The 18,159-nt window shown below is 39.1% G+C and overlaps 1 protein-coding gene across 1 annotated transcript; it reads right to left on the minus strand.

Moving 5' to 3' along the window:
* Positions 1 to 4,840: 4,840 nt before the first annotated feature.
* LOC115764864 (attractin-like protein 1) lies at positions 4,841 to 17,881 on the minus strand. The gene is made up of 8 exons (XM_030708141.1): positions 17,204 to 17,881; positions 11,816 to 12,052; positions 11,581 to 11,738; positions 10,526 to 10,673; positions 7,628 to 10,463; positions 7,475 to 7,561; positions 7,336 to 7,417; positions 4,841 to 6,511 (listed from the first exon to the last, which is right to left on the minus strand). The coding sequence occupies exons 1-8, from the start codon at positions 17,614 to 17,616 to the stop codon at positions 6,354 to 6,356; spliced, it is 4,119 nt and encodes a 1,372-aa protein (XP_030564001.1). The 5' UTR covers positions 17,617 to 17,881; the 3' UTR covers positions 4,841 to 6,353.
* Positions 17,882 to 18,159: the final 278 nt, after the last annotated feature.

An 18,159-nucleotide genomic window follows, 5' to 3' on the forward strand; every position in this document is an offset into this window, starting at 1 on the left:
AATAAATAACTTCTTCTTCAAACAAATTCAGCAAAAATGGAATATACAATTATACTTCCAAAAAGTTAGTAAAATCCCATCCATATAAAACCTCTTTAAAGCTTTCGAAATTGAGCAAAGACTCGTCAATATGAGTCCACTTTAAGGCTTCATAGAAAACGGATAATAATTTTTGAATTATGTTTTTGCATAAAAAAAATACATACAGTTGTCATTTAGCTCTGCAAGGGTATCTAAGTTTTGCTACTTCAAAGACAGCAGTTTTTTCTTGTTAGTTTGTGTGTTTTAGGTATTGCAAGGTTTTCCCAAACCAGGCCACAGTTGGCACTAGTTCACCTGCAATATTTTCGCTGGCTTTTGCAGCAAAGCAAATTTCACGCCGTTTGCAGGAAAGCAGTGGCAAACTCTTGGCTTGAACTTGAGGCGGCCAACAAGATTTCACCCTAGCCAAAAAAGCAAGTCAGACCAAAAAAAATGCAAAAAAAAACCTGGCTATTAGCTTTGTTGTTTGTCATTGAAATATTGTTTGTTGGCAAGTGCGGCTGCTAATGCGGCGAGCACTGTTAGCGTTTTGACCCTGTCACATTAGCTGCCTTGATATGCTTGGCCTGGCCCAAAGCGTGTGACAGTTAGTAGAGTGTAAAGTTTAACGATTGGTGAAATGAGGTCAGGCACATGTCAGGCGGGCGTGTGGCCTGCCCAGACAGAATTTCCGAAGCCCATTGACTAAACATTGACAGCAATGCCATCGAGCTGTCCATAAGCCCAAGTCTCAGAGCCCAGGCTTAAGGCAAGACTTTGAGTATTTTAAAGCTGTGCCAGTTTCGAGCGCTCTACAAAGCTGACTCACGTCTTGATTTTTCGGCGCTTTTCGTTAGTTTTTTTTTATATTTTTTTGCACAGTTTTCTGCTACAGTTATTATTGCGTGTGCACTCACTTGCGAAATGTTCCAAGTTCCAAGTCTTCCACGGCCTAACGGCGCTTTGCTGGGCCTTTGCGCAGTTAAAGTCGGGTTTTGCTTTTAGTTTATTTCTATTTTATTTTAATTTTTTTTTTTTGGGGCACGGTTGAAATTGCCCGTATCGCTCTCTTGACTCTCAACTGGCTGCCCAGCGCTGCGCCCATTTACAATGTTTGTTTTTTTTTTATTATTGGGTAATAAGCCTATTTGTGTTTATTTTCATCAATTATGATGTCACCCGACAAATTTTTGTTGTGCATTGATTAAGTTGGAAAAAGTATACACTTTTTGCTTAATCGATACACTGCAAAAGAAAAAAATACTTTCTCCAAGCTTGGATAAAATTAAAAAAAAAATAAATGAAATAAGCAATTCTACTAATTGCAAGAAATTAAACAAAATATTCTTGATAAAGAAAAAAAGTTTTGAAGTTTAGAAAAATGTGCTTTGAATGTAGTTGAAAAAGTTGATATACATATTTTTTAAAAAGGCTTGGAAGTTACAAAAAAAGAAACCCAAATTCTTAGAACTCTAGCAATTTTTGTAATTTTTTCGAAATTTAATTTGAGTAAGAGTTAGTTTAAGTATTTTTTCAATCGCAGATAACTTCTTTGTGATAATTCATTACAAAAATGAAAAGACTTTAAAATATAAAAGAAAAAAATATGTATAAATTAATATCAATTTTTAAATATCATCATTATTTTTTCTATTATCTGCACTATCAAATATAAATGTTCAATCTGTTTTAAAATTAAAATAAAAAAGTTTTATGATACCAAAAGTAATCGTTCCCTAACACATTTTGACATCGTTTAAACTACTCTCGCAAAATATTTAACAGAGTATAATTCAAATGCGTATTTGTTTTGTTAGTAATACACACAACGTGTTTCGATTGAGACTAGCAAAATGCCAAGAGGTTACCTTGAGCACGAAACTAAACTAAGAGATCATTTTGAATATATATAGATTGAACTGTGGCTTCAAGATGGGCGACAGCATTTGACATGTTTACGAGTGTCACATAAAAAATAAATCCCAGTTTCGATTTCAGTTTTAAGCGTATTAAGAGGGGGTAGGAGTGGGGGGGGGGGGGCATTGCTCAACAAACCTGTTCAACTGAAGTCCAATCAGAGTGCGGCTAATCCAATAAAAAGTGAAATTATGTCCAAGTAAATATAGTATATCTATGTGTATATATGTATCTTGTCTCGATTTTGTGCTTTTATCCAAGTGCACTTGGCTTTGGTATGCGCTTCGCTTTTTTTTTTAAAACTTTTTTTTTAGGCGCTGGGCTTTAATTTGCGATTTTCACAATTTCACTCACACACACAGATGCACGCGTCGTGCTGTTGGCTAAATTTGATTTTCACTTTGAATTTCTATGGCGCAAAAATAACTCTCTCGTAACGTACTTTTTATGTAGCGACTGGCAATTTAAATTCGCGTGCGACTTCAACGGCGAACGCAGCTCATTTGAGCCGTTGAAGGCGCAGCACCACGGCTCTTAGTGGCCGCTCGATACGGTGGTGCTCGGCTCGTGGCTCTGCCGGTGGCTCAGGTTCGATCCAACATGTTGGATACGAATTTCGAGAAAAACTCACAGCTGACGCATTTAAATTTGCTTTTTTTTTAAGTTTTACGTTGGACAGCTTTTCGTTTTGGGAATTTTCGAAATCAGACACAGCGTTGAACGCGCGTCGTGTTTTTTTTCAAGACATTAGTTAGTTTTTATATAAGGCATTGCATTAGAAAGCGAAGGTCCAGAAAACGTTTTATTTTCTGAAAAATATTAAAAATTTAATTAGTAAGGAAAAGTTGTCCCCTTTCTGTACATTACAAGTGTAATTCGTTGGACATGGGGTAAATATTTGTATTGAAATAAAAATAAGCGAAAGTTTGAATTATTTTAGATATTTCTAAACATCTTATATACATTGATAAACAAATTTAAAATATATTATTAAGGTAAATATAAGGAATGTATGAGTATTAAGAGTTGAGCAAAGTATTCTTTCTAAGGTCGTTGACTTATAGACAGAAACGAATCCCCGGGACAGTTGGTAAAAGGCTTTCGTAGCAGGTGCTTATTAAGCAATTACATTGTTTATAAATTTTGTCTTCACATTTAATAATAATAATAGAAGCATTATAATAAAGTAAAAATAATAACAATAATAATAATAATAATAATAATAATAATAATAATAATAATAATAATAATAATAACAATAATAATAATAATAATAATAATAATAATAATAATAGCAATAATAATAATAATAATAATAATAATAATAATAATAATAATATTAATAATAATAATAATAATAATAATAATAATAATAATACTAATAACCAGTTCGGTTTAAACTCAGTAGATAGCTCAAATATTTTCATGCTTGTGTCGGTTTGATTTTGGAGCTCATGCTTCATGTTCCCGTTCGCTGCGTGTTAGAAAAGTCCAAGAAAAGCCAATCTCTGCTCTTAAGGTGCGTCGTCCACTCATTCATGGGCTGAATGCCACTGCACGCACAACCGCACCAATTGCTTGATGCGCCCGCTTGATTCATAAAGTTCAGTTCATGCGCATTACTATGGGCCCCACTTAACCTGGTGCGTGACAGCCTTCGCTGGCCGGCATTGGCTTGGCCACGGGGTAAAACCGATTTATCTAAGTGCACCCCCCTTCTCTCTCTCTGTCTCTCTCTGTATTCCTAGGCCTGACAACTTGGCTGACTCAGTGTGACGTTTGCAGTTGCGGATATTTTCGGTACGTAGCGCCAGCCAAGGGCATTGATTTATCACATTTTTGATATTTGTCGAGTTGTTCATGTCAAAACAACTATTTTTTTTTTTGGTTGGGGTTGCTGCTGCTTCCGCCTCGCTTGGTTTTCGCACGCTTTTGCCATATTTCAATGACTTTCTTCTTTAATTTCATTAATAAAAGCAGCCTCGCTGTCGTCTCTGCTCTCTGCTGTGCTTTGTGCTGGCCATCATTAAGTTAAGTGCAGCCCCGTGTAGTTCCGTCTCACAAAAGGCACGCAGATGCCAAAAGATGCCCAAAAAGTATGTTGAAGAAAAAAGATGCCATGAAAAGAGTTCATTTAATAATACCGTACGCAATTTTTGCGCTGCCTTTACATAAGTTAGAGTATGTTTGTATGATTTTTGTGGGCATTTTCGCTAAGCCATTTAGTTTGTGCTCAAAATGTTGCGGAAATAATAACTTAAAGCCGACAAGTATATAACTAGGATTGGTAAGATTTGCTGGTATTTTAGTCAAGACTGCGGGCTTCAACTCGGTATTCCACTTTTTTATTAACTATTTTCCTCTCTAAAGTACGGATGGGTTCGGTGAAACACAGCTGAAAATGAATCCGATTCAAAGCATTTTATTTTTTAAATCAATGAAGAAAAATATTTGTTTTTTAATATATGGTTTTATAGTATAAAGTGTTTTGTATAAATTAAAAGAGACTTTTGTATATAAGTAAATATCTATCGGAATAGTTAAGAATTTATTACATCAAATTGGTTTTCATTTTCTCGAACTGAACGTTTTCAATTTGTGGTCAACTTGATGACTTACTTGGTAAAAAGGCCAGGCCTCAAACGTGCCACGCCCACACACATTCAGCTGCCGGCTTCCAACTTGTGTGACGTCTTCGTTGGGTGAAAGTGAAAGTTCTGTGCGCTGGTTTTATAAGGCAGCTCTGCCTCCAAGTCGGTCAATATTAAAACGATGCTAACGAGTTTTGTACAGACGCCCAGCTGACAAAGAGGGTATAAAAAAACCCAATTTACATACGATATTAAAAGCCCTTGGCATTGCATCATTCTGTTCAGTGTTTTATTTATTTTATAATAAACTAATATGTATATATATATATTTTTATATATTTATTAATGACTTTTATCTAGGTTTGTGTCGCTGTCAAAGAATATGTATTTAAAACTCTAGGAGAACAAACAAGTCTTGATTTGAGTTTCTAATTTATTAACTTTACATTATGCACTGTGTGTGTGTGTATGTGTGTGTCTGTGTGTGGCTGTGTGTGTGGGTGTAGTGGAGGGGTGGATTGGCTGGCAAGTAAATACGATTACGAAAATTAAAGAAAACGCATTTTACAATTCGAAATTTGATTTTAAAACGTTTCATTACTTGCAGACTTGAAGAACTATACAATTAGCTGGTCTAGCCTGAAGTATTTTGTTATTTCTTTAACATCTGAAATGCCTTGGGTTTCTTTATAGCATTTATATATGTATATATATTAAAAGTGGTTGACAAGTGCCGTTTGATTCTGTTTTATTGTTGTTTCTAGTTACAAGGTGCATTCATTGTTGTTGTTGTTCAAATTTGTTATCCAAGTGGAAACCTTAGGCTTAATTTGAGTTTTTCATGTTGTTCAAAGGAAATTGTTATTTTTTATTTATTTTTATTAATACAATTTTGTTGCATACACTAAATTACATAACTGATTTGTTTTGGGCGCGTTTTGCTCTATGTACTATACATATATAGGCTGCATAATTTACGTATAGTTATATATTTATGTTATATATTTACAGACACATGTTCATGCTCTTGTTCGTTCTTTGCTCTTTGTTGTAAATATTTGCACAGAAACAAAATACTTTTATTTACTTGTTGTTTTTTTTTTCTTCATTTTTTTCTTGCTGAGTGTATTGTTATTTTGTATGAACACAGTATTTAGCAGATTTTTGCACACATTCATTAATTTGTTGTTGTTCTCTCTCTCAAGTGTGTTAAAAAATCACTTTTTCTTTACGGCGTTTGCTAAAATGAATAAAATGTCTTTTTTGTGGTAACTAGCAAAAACGCAATAAAAAAAACACATAATTAATTGCATAAATAAATTCTAACAACACACTTAAGCCATATATGAATTTATGTATATATATTTATAAACTAAAAGTTGGAGCTGTGGCTGCTAAAAATTAGTTTACATTTTACTGTATAAATAATAAATAAAACATTTACAACTAATTGCAACGCTACACACGACCTATCAACTATATCAAATTGTATATAACTCGTATATAAATATGTCCTTTTGCTAAAAATTATCATGTTATTATTAATAATCATTTAATTATTATAATATTAATATTATTATTATTATTATTATTATTTGCATCGTACTCTCGTATCGCTCATTTAAGGGTATATTAGACTAATTGCATTAAAGTATTAATAGCTGCGGATTATCAACTTGCTAGCTGTGTGTGTGTGTTTGTGTGTGTGTGTGTTTGTGTGTTATATAGATAAAGAAAATCTGGAGCATATTCGCTAGGATTCTATCATCTAATTGTACACACTATCATTCATCATAATTATTATCGCGTGTAAACTGTATTTCATTATGTACAACTGTCTGGATGCTGGCTCTGCTTGCGTTTCGGTTTTGGCTCCTTGGGATGCTGCTCGACTGACGGCCGACGCGGATTCCCAAGCGTGACTAAAGCGCTCGCCACGGCCAGTCCCGCCGATTGACCGGCAGGCGCGTGTGATAGGCCACCTGTGGAATACAGGAGAAAACATTAATTAGTCTATACTTTATATGATCTACATATAATGCTATATTCTTGATCAGCTTCAATAGCCGAGTCGATCAAGCCAAGTCCGTCTGTCCGTATGCATGCGCAGTACGAGTTTCCGATAATCGATCATTTGCCCCGTTTCCAATCAATCATCAAAAATCGATATAGAAATTTTAATATTAATTAAATTTAATTTTAGGAGCTAGAGACACCAAATGTTACAAGAAGCTTCTTCGTCAGGGCTTAAATATTGCATACAGAAGTCTGTTTATAGCAAAGCGAAAAGCTCTACCTTTAAAAATACGATATTCTTCCAATTTTTCGAAATAAAAAGGGACGTATCCAATAAGTAAAACATCTTTCATCTATGTACACTCTACGAAAATCTACTTATCTTAAAATGTCCATGTCTCAAAAACGATATTTGTCTATATATTATAAAGGTGGGCGGAAGTATCGAAAACAAATGATACAATTTTTCAGCGTATGGTATAGGAGAATATATAGTTCATATATAAAGGCTCTAGCTTTTGTAGTTTCTGAGATCGTCGCGTTCACACAGACGGACGGACGGGCAGATCAACTAAGTTGGGCATCCTGATGAGGAATTTAGGTATGTAGATGTCGGCGATGCTTTTTGCGACTCGTTGGGTTTGCTCAAAAAAATTATAGCCTATACCCAATGGGTAAACGAATACCAAAACTCGACCTATAGGCAGAGAGTTGAATTGTTTTTTAATAATAAATATAGAGCCAGGCCGAGGTCCTGATAGTAGGTATATAGTATATAAGATATACGCACCCGTGGGCAGCCGGACTAGAAGCGAGAGCACTGCGGCTCGATTGCCATTACAGGGCTCCAGGGCAATGGGACTGGGACACTCCTGCAGAAAAGCGAAACATTTAATATACGTATACTTGGTGTCTTGCCGTTGGCTCACCTTTTTGCGTTTCTTGGACATGTTGCTGACGCCCTCCAGCGTCAGGCTCAAATCAATTGTATCGCGGGGTTCAATGTCGACCAAAACCTGTTGAGCAATTACCCAAGGATTAGTATAGAGCAGCAGTATGTAGTAATCCTATAGTATATATACCTGTGAAAATGGCCGGCTGGCCATTTGCTCCATTTCGACAAACAGACGCTGACGTCGCCGAAACATGTCATACTTCTGCTTGATTTTCCATAGCACCGCGGCCATGAGGAGCAGCAGCAGAAAACAGGAGGAGAAGGTAATGAAGAACTGCTGTAGATTGAGCTTGGGATATTGCGAGAAGGCAATCTGTATCCAAATGGGCGGCTGAAAGTCATGCACAAACACATAGAACGTTGTCAGCGAACTATTGTCATCTGCGGATTGACCAAAGGGATATTCGGTTTTGGCGAAACGATGCCGGAACGTCGAACAGTTGATGCCCACCAAAATAAGGCGTTCCGGGAAGCCGGCACGCTTCACCGAAATGTCCATTTTGGCTGGCACACTGCACGTAATGGTAAAGTCCGCATCAATTTCCGGCTTCGCCGGCGAATTACGAAAATTGATTTGCGTAAAATGACGATCCTCCTTCTTGGACAAATTGAATGTGAATTGATAGTCAATGGTTAGCTCATAATAGCAGGAGCCGCGCAACGGATCACCAATATAATGATTCTGTGAATCGCATTTCTCGCAATGATCACCCACAATGCCCTTGGTGTTGCAATAGCATTTCCCCGTATCCGGATGACAATAGTCGCCTTGATTATTGCACTCGCAGCGCTGGCATTCACCGCCATTGATCGCATTGCCCCAGTAACCAGTGCGGCATTTCTCGCAGTGTGCACCGATCGTAAGATTGTTGCACGGCTGCTCGCAGTGCTCCTGATCATTGCAAGACGAATGTCCATTGCAATTGCAGCGTGGACATGACGTAAAGAACCAGTGCTTCAATGCACACTCGGTCTGATCGTACGGCGACAACGCGCCGCCAACAACACACTTGCCCAGGCCGGTGTTGGAGCCGTTGTCGCACCAGCCGCACGCCGGATCATCCAAGCACTGCTGGCAGCTATTATAGTAGCCGCACTGTGCACTGGACAGCGCTGTGGTGCTGCCCACGCTCAGCGCTGTTATTGGCGCCGAGCGACATTTGGACGTAAAAGTTGTCCATTCACGGCACTGGCCATATGGGAAGCTGGCCGTATACGCATTCCGATCGACGCAGCGCTGTTCGTTCTGGCACCAGATGCACTCATCCTCCGTGCAATTGTGACAATTGGTTTGTGTGGAGCACGTTGGCCGGCATAGGTTCTCATCGTGGCTGCTGCGATTGTAGGGTGTGCCCGAGGCGGATATGTGACTGCGGCAGCGATTCGGTTCCGCATCCCATTTGCATGCCGCATTCGCCATGCAGGCGCGGCAGCTATGCAACTGCTCGCATTTGGATTGCACCAGACTATCTTCGGTGGCGGGGCAGCTTTCCAATCGCTTGGCATTCAGTGGCGGCGGCACCGTTATAGCCGGCTGCTGATGACCATGCTGTGTGGAGGTTGATGAGTCCGTAAAGAATATGGATGCCACCGAGGTGGTCTCACGGCAGCGCTCCTTGCTGCACACACCGTTGCCGCAATAGGTGCAGTCAAAGACGGTCGAAACACACGAATGACAGGTGTTTATCTCCTGGCAGCGCAGTACATGATGCAGATGCTCCGAGGTCATGGTATTTCGGCTCTTTGACGGGCAGGCTACATAATCGTACTGCTCCCGTCCGTAAATGGCCAAGCGTTGTACGCGCATTATGTTGATGCAGCGCATCAGCTGCACATCCCAAATGCACTTGACGCCGGGTCGGGCACTGGTGCATTTCTCCTGCTTGGTAAAGAAACTGCACTGTCCGGCCTCATAGCGCAGCATATCGTTCAGCAGTTGGCCATTAAAGCCGCCAAATATGTAAAGCGCATCCTCAAACACCACCGAGCTGTGGCCAAATCGAGCCAGATCCGCCTGCAGATGTGCGGGCATTACATGCATATGCCACGAATCGCAATAGACATCGTAGATGAGTAAATCCTGACTGTAGCACTTGGCGCCATAGCTTTGCGAGGTGTCGTTGTGCGTGTTGCCGCCAAAGACCATCATCAGGCCGGGATTGACAAAGTTCGCCGTATGCAGCAGCCGTGCACTGGGCGCCGACGACAACAGTGTCCAGATGCGCGTTGACGGCTCGTATGCAAACAGACGGGAGCTCAAAACTTGGCTGGCATCACTCTCGGACACAATGCCGCCATAAATATAAAGCTTTTCGGTCAGCAGATCGTAGGCTGCGCTGTGCCCGTAGCCACCCTTAACCACATAGCCGTAGGTCTGGACGATCTTCCATTCGCGTGTGGCAAAGTTGAATTCCTGCACGGTATTAAGATAGCCATACTGTGGCGAATGCCCAAATATTACCACCATATACTGATAATTGTTTTTATCCCCGAAACCTGGCACCAAAGTCGCCGTATGCCCCGCCACGTGCAAGGGCCCGCACATGAAATACGTGCTGTTGCATGTGTCCGTCTTGACGGTGATGTTCTCCCACGTCTTGGCGGATACATCGAACGCCCACAGCTCGTTGGTAATGCCCTGAGATTTAATGACGCCGCCGTACATGAATATCTTATCGCCATACATCACTGTAGAGGCGCCATAGCGTTTCTCGGGCGCGGCGCTGCCATCCTCCGAATGCATTGTCTCCCACACATTGCCATTGAAATCGTAGGTGCTCATTAGCTCGCCACGCCCATACGATTCGCCGCCAATGATGTGTAGTGTGTCGCGCCAAACTGCGGCGCCGTGTGATGCGCTGCCCGATGGCGCCACCGAGTGCTTCGGATGTACCGTACTCCAAACGCCGTGTGCCCGCAGCTGGCTGCAATCGTCGCCGCCATAACCATCATTACATTCACAGCTAAAAAATATGAAAAATAATAGTTTTTATTTTGTCGTTCCGATTAGAATTTCAATACTTACCGCTCCTGCTCTATCTTGCATATGCCGTAACCCCGCGCCTCTGAGCAGTTGTTCGGACAGGCGGCCACATTGCATGCCTCCCCTCTGTACATCGGATCGCACAGGCAGTCGCCATCACTGCACGTTCCATGGCCGGAGCACTCCACATCTGTGTGTAGTAGGGAAGAACGCTTAGTTTAAATTCAAATAAATTATATAATAAATAAATAATTCAACTAAAAATTAAAAAACAAAAACTAGATATAATGACCTCTAAAATTATTTAAATATCTTATCAATTTAATTTTATTTATTTATTTATTTTTTATTTGTCAAAAGCGGGTTTTAGGAAATGAAATTCTTCCGCAACGTTGTGCTGTTAGTTATTAGAATTTATTTAACGTTCTCCCTCTACAGTCTTATCTTTAGTAGCCTATTAGAGGCGCAATTTGCTCTATCAACTTTGATGCCATGCATTTAGTTTGCAGAACAATAAGCATTATTTGGGAATCACTCGGAATTATAATAACATGGAAAATTATACTTAAGCATTATAATTGGAATTCCACACTTTCCATGGAATTTTATATTCTCCTGAAATAGTTTTGAAACAGTTGTTTTTTGCTTATATCAAATCGCATCATTTGAAACTTAAGAAACATTTACCCAGGACATATCCCGTTTTAATTTTTTAATTAAAGAAATTGCATTTGATCTTTAAGTCTGATAAAGACTTCCGCTACTTTCCAATTATTTCCGATTTTTCTAGACTAGTTATTTAAGTTTCGTCTATTCCTTATATAACTAGATATATTAGAGTCTAACGGGAATAAGGGGGATTTAAATAACTATAAGAAATATCATATTATCCACCTATTTTAAAGTAAATTTATACAGAATATTTGTATATTACGGAAACTTCAAAAGGAGCTTTAAATGTTATAGAGATTGCGGTGACTCATTGGAATTTTAAGCATCTTTAGTGAGAGTTCTGGGTTGGACTAATTGCTCAGTTATACTATACTAAATATAGAGTGTTAGAAAATAAAATAAAATAAAGTCCCCTTTCCACTTACCATCACCATCCGTGGGACAGCCGTTCATTTTGTACGTCAGATTGAAGCCGGACATGTTGTATGCATCGTCGCTGAAGAAATGGAGGAGCGCTGTGCCCGATCTAGCGATGACCTGCGGCACACGGCGTATGGAAAAGTTGCCCCGGTACATGAGGCCGCTGCGAAAAGCATGACAAAGAGAAAGAGAAAGATTAGCTAAGAGCTTCAAGTGTGGCAAGCTGCTTTGTGGAGTTACCTGAAGACCGCGAGTAGCGGCGAATCAACGCTATCGCCATCGTATATATACAAATGATCCCAGCCGCATTCTGTGGCAAATTCGCGCAGATGAATGCGTATATTGGCGGCACGCGACGGATTCGAATTGTGACGGCGACCCCAGTGGGGATGATGTGCATCAATTAACCAGCTGCATTTGACGCTCACCGAATAGTTGCCCCAGCCATCGTGTATGGTGCCCATGGGATGGTACATCCTATATATATGTAGATACGGAAGAGATAGAAATAGAGAGAGAGAGAGAGAGTTAGAGACGGTAGAGAGTGAGAAAATGTGCTGAAATAAATCGAATTTCGTCAGCTTTTGATGTGGCATCACTTGGCTTCAATTCAGGCTCACAATTACATATGTAAATTGTGGCCAGATGTCCGCGCCCGTGCCCGCGCCCGCAACTGATCCCGCTGCTGCTGCCACTGCCAAGATAATTGAATTTGCCAGCCAACGCAAATGCAAGCTTGATTCAATTGATGCATACAATGAGAATCTGGGCATGGGACATGTAGAAGCTTTGAGGCATGAGGCGCATGGAACGTGGGGCATGTGCAGCAGCAGCAGCAGCAGCAGGTTGAAGCACCGCAACTGCCGCAATTGCAGCCGCGGCAAAGCTCTTTGTCATTTGTTATTATAGTGGCACGTCCATCCGTCAGCCCATATCCATTTAAAAATAACTGCTTTCTTTTCATTTGTCAACAACTTGCCCCAACGGAGACATCGATATATACAGCACAAGATGTGCTTGTTACTTGGCGCTGTTTACTTTTCAACTTGAAAACAATTAACTGTGGCAAGTCAACACACATAAGTATATACAGAGAAACTCGTGGCCCCCACCAGCCCGTGCTTTCTCACTTTACCAGTTTTTCTGTACATCAAGTGAACAGCTAGCCCAATAGATGCCCCATGAAATACGCTGGTCGTAGTGTATTACGTTTCAAAATAAATTTTCAAGACTACTCTATCTCTATATATAAAACTGTTTGTCCTGACGGACAGATCAACGCACAAACAGGAAGCTGAACTTTATCGTTTATATGCTGTAAGTGCACTCTAAGAAAAACTTTTTGGAAATTACACCCGCAAGTGTGGAACATTCGCGGAAAACAATTGTATGCAACTTTTTATACTCTGAAAATGTTTGAAATGTGTTGTCTATATATTCTTCATCAGGGCGACAAGCTGAGTGGATCTAGCTATATCCGTCTGCTTGTGTGAACGTGTTCATTTCGGAATCTAGAACCTTAAAATTTCATATATATCTTCCATTTCCCATTCCCATTTTCATAATATCGCCAAATAAACTACATTATTTTCTAAAAATAGCTCCAAGTTAGAAAGAGCTAGGTAAAACAAACCTGGTATGTATATACTCATTTGCACAGACTAAACGTTTTTGTATTTTGAATACCTCCCAATAACTAATTTTACTTTGCACTTTGGCATTCAAAAGTTAATTTAAGCGTTGTTTCACACTTTTCGGATAATCCACCCGTATTAGGCGGAAAAGGGAGTCAAAGGTTTTATGGACACACACTTTAACAATAATAAATAAATAATAATAAATAGTTGTTTTCAATATAAGGAATTATTATAAGTAGTAATAATATTATTATTACGAAACAGTACGTTGAATTTTAAATGCGCATTTGCACATATCGTATTCGCAATTCCATTTTTTTCTTAAACAAGCTAAAAATATTAAACGATACGTGACATGACGTATTTTTGCCTTTACAATTTACTCGAGGTTCGGTTCATATAATATGTAATCTGATCTTAGTCTAGGCTTCGAAATGAACGTTAACCAATAATGGATTTCGTTTTAATTGAAATCTATTGTAGGAAAAGCTTTGGTAAATGTTGTCAAAAATCAGTTTGTAGAGAACAATGTCACAAATAAATTAAATAAATTATAAATTCTGGCGTGATACCCTTATTTAAAAGAGTAAAAACGCTTCAAATTAAAATAATTGGTATTACAAGTCGTTCAATGTTTAGCTTTTCTTGAAAATGCGCCTCTCGAATGTAAACTTAGTTTACTTTTGTAATTGATATGAAATGGAAAATTATATAAATAATTTATCATAAAGATTCTGATAAATTATTTATTTTTAAGAGCGACTCTTTTTCTTGTCAAGTGGTAATAGCACAGAGCTTAACAATATAAAGCGCTTTTGTTATATAAATAACAAATATATGAGGATGATATCTATGTTGATATGATGCTGATATAATGGTTTTTAACTAGTATATATAATCTGCCTGCTATCAAAACAAGCAGCGGCATCTGAGCCTTAGCAACATAATATTCGCTAAAAAGAGACCAACAAAATAAGCACACAAACTACTCGAAGCTCAACGCAAACTTTGCATTGAATGCGCTTAAAATTCGCAACTGCTGCAAGCTTAGACTACTTGGAGTTGGGGCATCGAAGGGGAGAGGTTCGAGTAAAATATTATTTATTTATTATATAAATAATATATTATGATGGAATAGGTACTTGTCAACTTAATATCTTTAAATTACTATAATAACAAGTAACCCTGCACTAGTCGGGAGTACTCGACTAAGAGTTACACTAAAACGTGTGTTGAGTGTTGCCGTTCGACAGATTCTAGCTTTGTATAGATTCTAAAAGTAACGCAATTTATGCATCGGCTCTGCATCTTCTTGCCTTAGTATATAGAGAATATCGAAACCCGATCTGCGTGTGATGTACGAGAATATATATTCTGTTACTCCTATAGTCTGTGAGATCAAATATCGAAGAAGATGGGCGAACAGATCAACATGTTGCTCAAGAATATACCTACATAGGGACGAGGATGATTCCCTGCGCCTGTCACATGCATTTGCATAATAAAATTATACCATTTTAAGCCATGCTCAGGGTATGCAAATTAACTTTATCCAGTGCTTGCACTCCCTAAGAAAGTTTGCTGAGTTCATTCTCCAATTTAAGGCGTTTCTTTCTATGATCGTAAACAATTGCCAAGTTTCTACTGATCTGGCCCATCCGCATATGGTTACTGCCTTACTAGCCCGTCCATGTTCAGCAAAGAATGGCAAAACCCCATATAAATAGGGAATTATAAAGCGAACAGAGAGACAGGTGCAGTTAACGTGTTGACGGGGCAAAATGAAAACGTGATAAGTGAACGCCCATTGGTGCTGATAAGCTTGGCCAAAATGGGGCTACGGCATATCAGCTGTAAATCGTTAAACTAAATATATATAGTTATATATGTATATATGTGTGTATATGTGTGCGCCTGTAGCGAGTCTCTCGCACCAATATCGAAACATTGGCAATCGGTCAATAAAGAAAGCAAAAACCAGCTAGAACTACTATCTTCGAAAAGTCGAAGATTAAATACTCTTGTAGCATTTTGCAGCGGTGTGAGTAGAATCGTCAAGCTTGTAATTGCTGGTTTTGCTAAAAATATCTTGAAAAGCGTATTTGCCACCGATCTTTCCTATGAAGGTTTATGATATAGTAGTCGGATGCTGGTTAGATATGGCTTATATAAAGGGTTATATATACCTAATATATGCCAAGTTTAGTCAAAATATCTTGATCAACTTAATGACAACCGCTACTGATACTTAATAAGAATACATATACTTAATAAGGTCAAAGATGTCTCCTATGCCTTATATATCTCATGAAAAACTGATAATACCCTCTACAAGGTCTCAAAGGCAACGCAACGACTCGCAACTTTCCGAATGGCAATTGACGCTGTTACCATCTGATCGACGGCGAAATACTCTTCTTTCATAATTAACTACATGGCACGCAGTCATCCATCAATAAAAACAATATTTTGCTGACTCGCAAAAATCCAGAAGAGACCTAAGATTAAAGAAAACGAAGCTTAAAGTCTCTTCTCTTCGTTTCGATGACAAAGCTGATGCGCAAGTTTAAATGCCCATTGCAGATATTGCTAATCTTAACAACATTCATTCAGAAACTCAAAGTTCAAACGATAGTTCCTATGGGAACTTTATGATATAGTAGTCTGATAAACAACGGTTTTAACATTGCGAATACTTGTACTTTGAATTTTTGAAAATTATCTGGACAACATATAGATACAGATAGAAGAATATATATGTGTATGGGACATGGGTTTCTGAAATATTCTCCTTCAAGCGTCACACAATTTTGAATAAATATAAATCTCCACGAAAGGGTATAATAATTTAACGGAACTGAGCACCCACTCAGCGAACCGAGCGAACCATTCGAGTGGGGCAGGGTGGCGGGCAAGCAGAGCAGGCGTTCTCCAGTTAAATATGGTGCTGTCAAGATAGAGATTGCCCTTATCGAGCGCACACTGAACAAATACCCGTTATTAAGAAATATAAACAGTGCGTCTTATGAGCTTTATGATGTGCGCTTGCAAACTTCTCTGATTAGAATATAAGTTGAGTTGTGCTTGGCGAGCTTTGGCCGGAGTAGGAGGCAGGTTCAAAGCCAAGTGTAAGGTAATTAAAGCATGCACTCTGATTGGAAATAAACGAGGTAGGGAAGAGGGAAGGAGCAAGCGAGAGAGTGAGAAAATGGGCGTAAGCGCGTAGAAAGCACCCAGTTAAACGAAAGAATGAAATGGGGAAAGGCGAAGAAAACAACAAAAAAAGAAGAGTGCGCTAGTCAAGGATATTCGACTGGGAAATACCCTGTGAACACTACGACTAACAACACAGTGTTTATTGATCGACCGTTATGAAATAAGCAGAGCTTAAAGATGGCATTGAAAGGTAAAAATATAAATCAAATATTAAAATATGTGAAATATTTGTGTTCTGTGTATGCTGTTTAACAACCTATATACCCAAGTATTATAAACTGAGAAAAATGATCAGAAACGGTTTTACAACTACTTTATTTTGTGAAATATATTATATATTAAGAGTTTTGGGAACTAGCTTAAAAATATTTGTCAATTTAAGAGATGAACATGTTTTGCAGAGCTCACTCGGTTGTAAATATAGTGTAACATATAGGTGTATCCTATAGGGAGTCACCTGTTTTATACATGTACGCAACCCATATACCCATCTGCACCCATTTGCTGGGTATAAAAAGAAAAGAAAAAGAGAACTGGAGACAGCAACTGGAACCCGTCTAACGAGAATGGGCAGCAGCTCAAAAACTAAACCGTTGCTTGACACAAATCGACCACAAAAAAAGAGTGCAAAGCTGATTGAATAATACATTTTAGCGTTGATTTGTGTGTGGTCATTGTTGTTGTTGTTGTTGTTGTCGTGAATCATACGGCAACAACGATAACTAAATTGGCCCGCTGTGGGGGTGCGCGGGGGCGGGAGGCAACTGATACTTACCGCACTTTTCCGCCACAGAACTGACAGGCAGGTCCCTGCCAGCCTTCGGCGCAGATGCACTGCCCATCCAGGCACTGGCCATCGTTCTGGCAAGGATTTGTGGTGCAATTGTAGGCGCTGGCGCTATGTAAGCCGCTGAAGCAGCCGTGGAATAGCAGCAGCGACAGCAGCAGTAAACATTTTCGCCTATATTTGGCGTTAAATGTGGGCGTTGTGCTGTTACAAAGCAGGCTCTGATGTTGATGTTGATGTTGTTGTTGTTGTTGTAGTTGTTGGTGTTGCGTGTTTATATCGAGGACGCCAGTATTGGTTGTGGAGCAAAATGCTTGGGAAGACGACCGAGTTGTTTGTTGTTTTAGTGTGTTTGTGGTCGAGAGCTTATGCTTATTTTCCGCATGCTCCGCCAAGCACATTTTTCACTTTTGCGCTGCTGCTGCTACTCTGTTGTCGCTTGCTTTTTGCAATTTGTATTGAATTTTCACACACACGAATGCGACTTTTTTGATTTGCGCAGCGCTCGCATTGTGAACTGCACTAATATTGCACAGTTAAAATACAAGGTAAAACGAAACGCACAATAAACACAAGACGCGCTGCTTTTAACACCAAAAGGAACAGACAAAATTGCACAACCTGATGCCAAATATGAAAAGGAAAACAGTTGTATTAACTACTCTGAGCAAAAACAATATGTACTAGTCGATAGTGCTGTAAGATCTATCGACGATTTATAATGGCGGCCAGTCGATGAGTAGTGCTTATTAAATGTGCGCCACTGCTCAACACTGTTAATATCGATTGACTATCGATAGTAGATCAGCGAATGTAAGCAAAACCGTGCCTTTAATATTAACATTTGATTGACCATTTATTTATACAATTAAACTTAATTGAAACATTGATTTAACAGCTTATCTTTAGTTAAATTGAATTGAAGCTGTTAGTTATACTATATA

The sequence above is a fragment of the Drosophila novamexicana genome, unplaced genomic scaffold (assembly GCF_003285875.2).
Source record: "Drosophila novamexicana strain 15010-1031.04,08,12 unplaced genomic scaffold, DnovRS2.1 tig00000877-arrow-arrow-pilon, whole genome shotgun sequence".
Classification (NCBI taxonomy): Eukaryota; Metazoa; Arthropoda; class Insecta; order Diptera; family Drosophilidae; genus Drosophila; species Drosophila novamexicana.

Bases quoted from the DNA above. Each gene is read 5' to 3' on its own strand.
- LOC115764864 (XM_030708141.1), bottom strand. From the start codon at position 17,616: ATGTGCTTGGCGGAGCATGCGGAAAATAAGCATAAGCTCTCGACCACA. The intron at 7,562-7,627 runs GTATATATACTA...ATTGCTCAACAG, and splicing joins CCAGCCGGCCATTTTCACAG to GTTTTGGTCGACATTGAACC. The intron at 7,418-7,474 runs GTGAGCCAACGG...GCTTTTCTGCAG, and splicing joins TGTCCAAGAAACGCAAAAAG to GAGTGTCCCAGTCCCATTGC.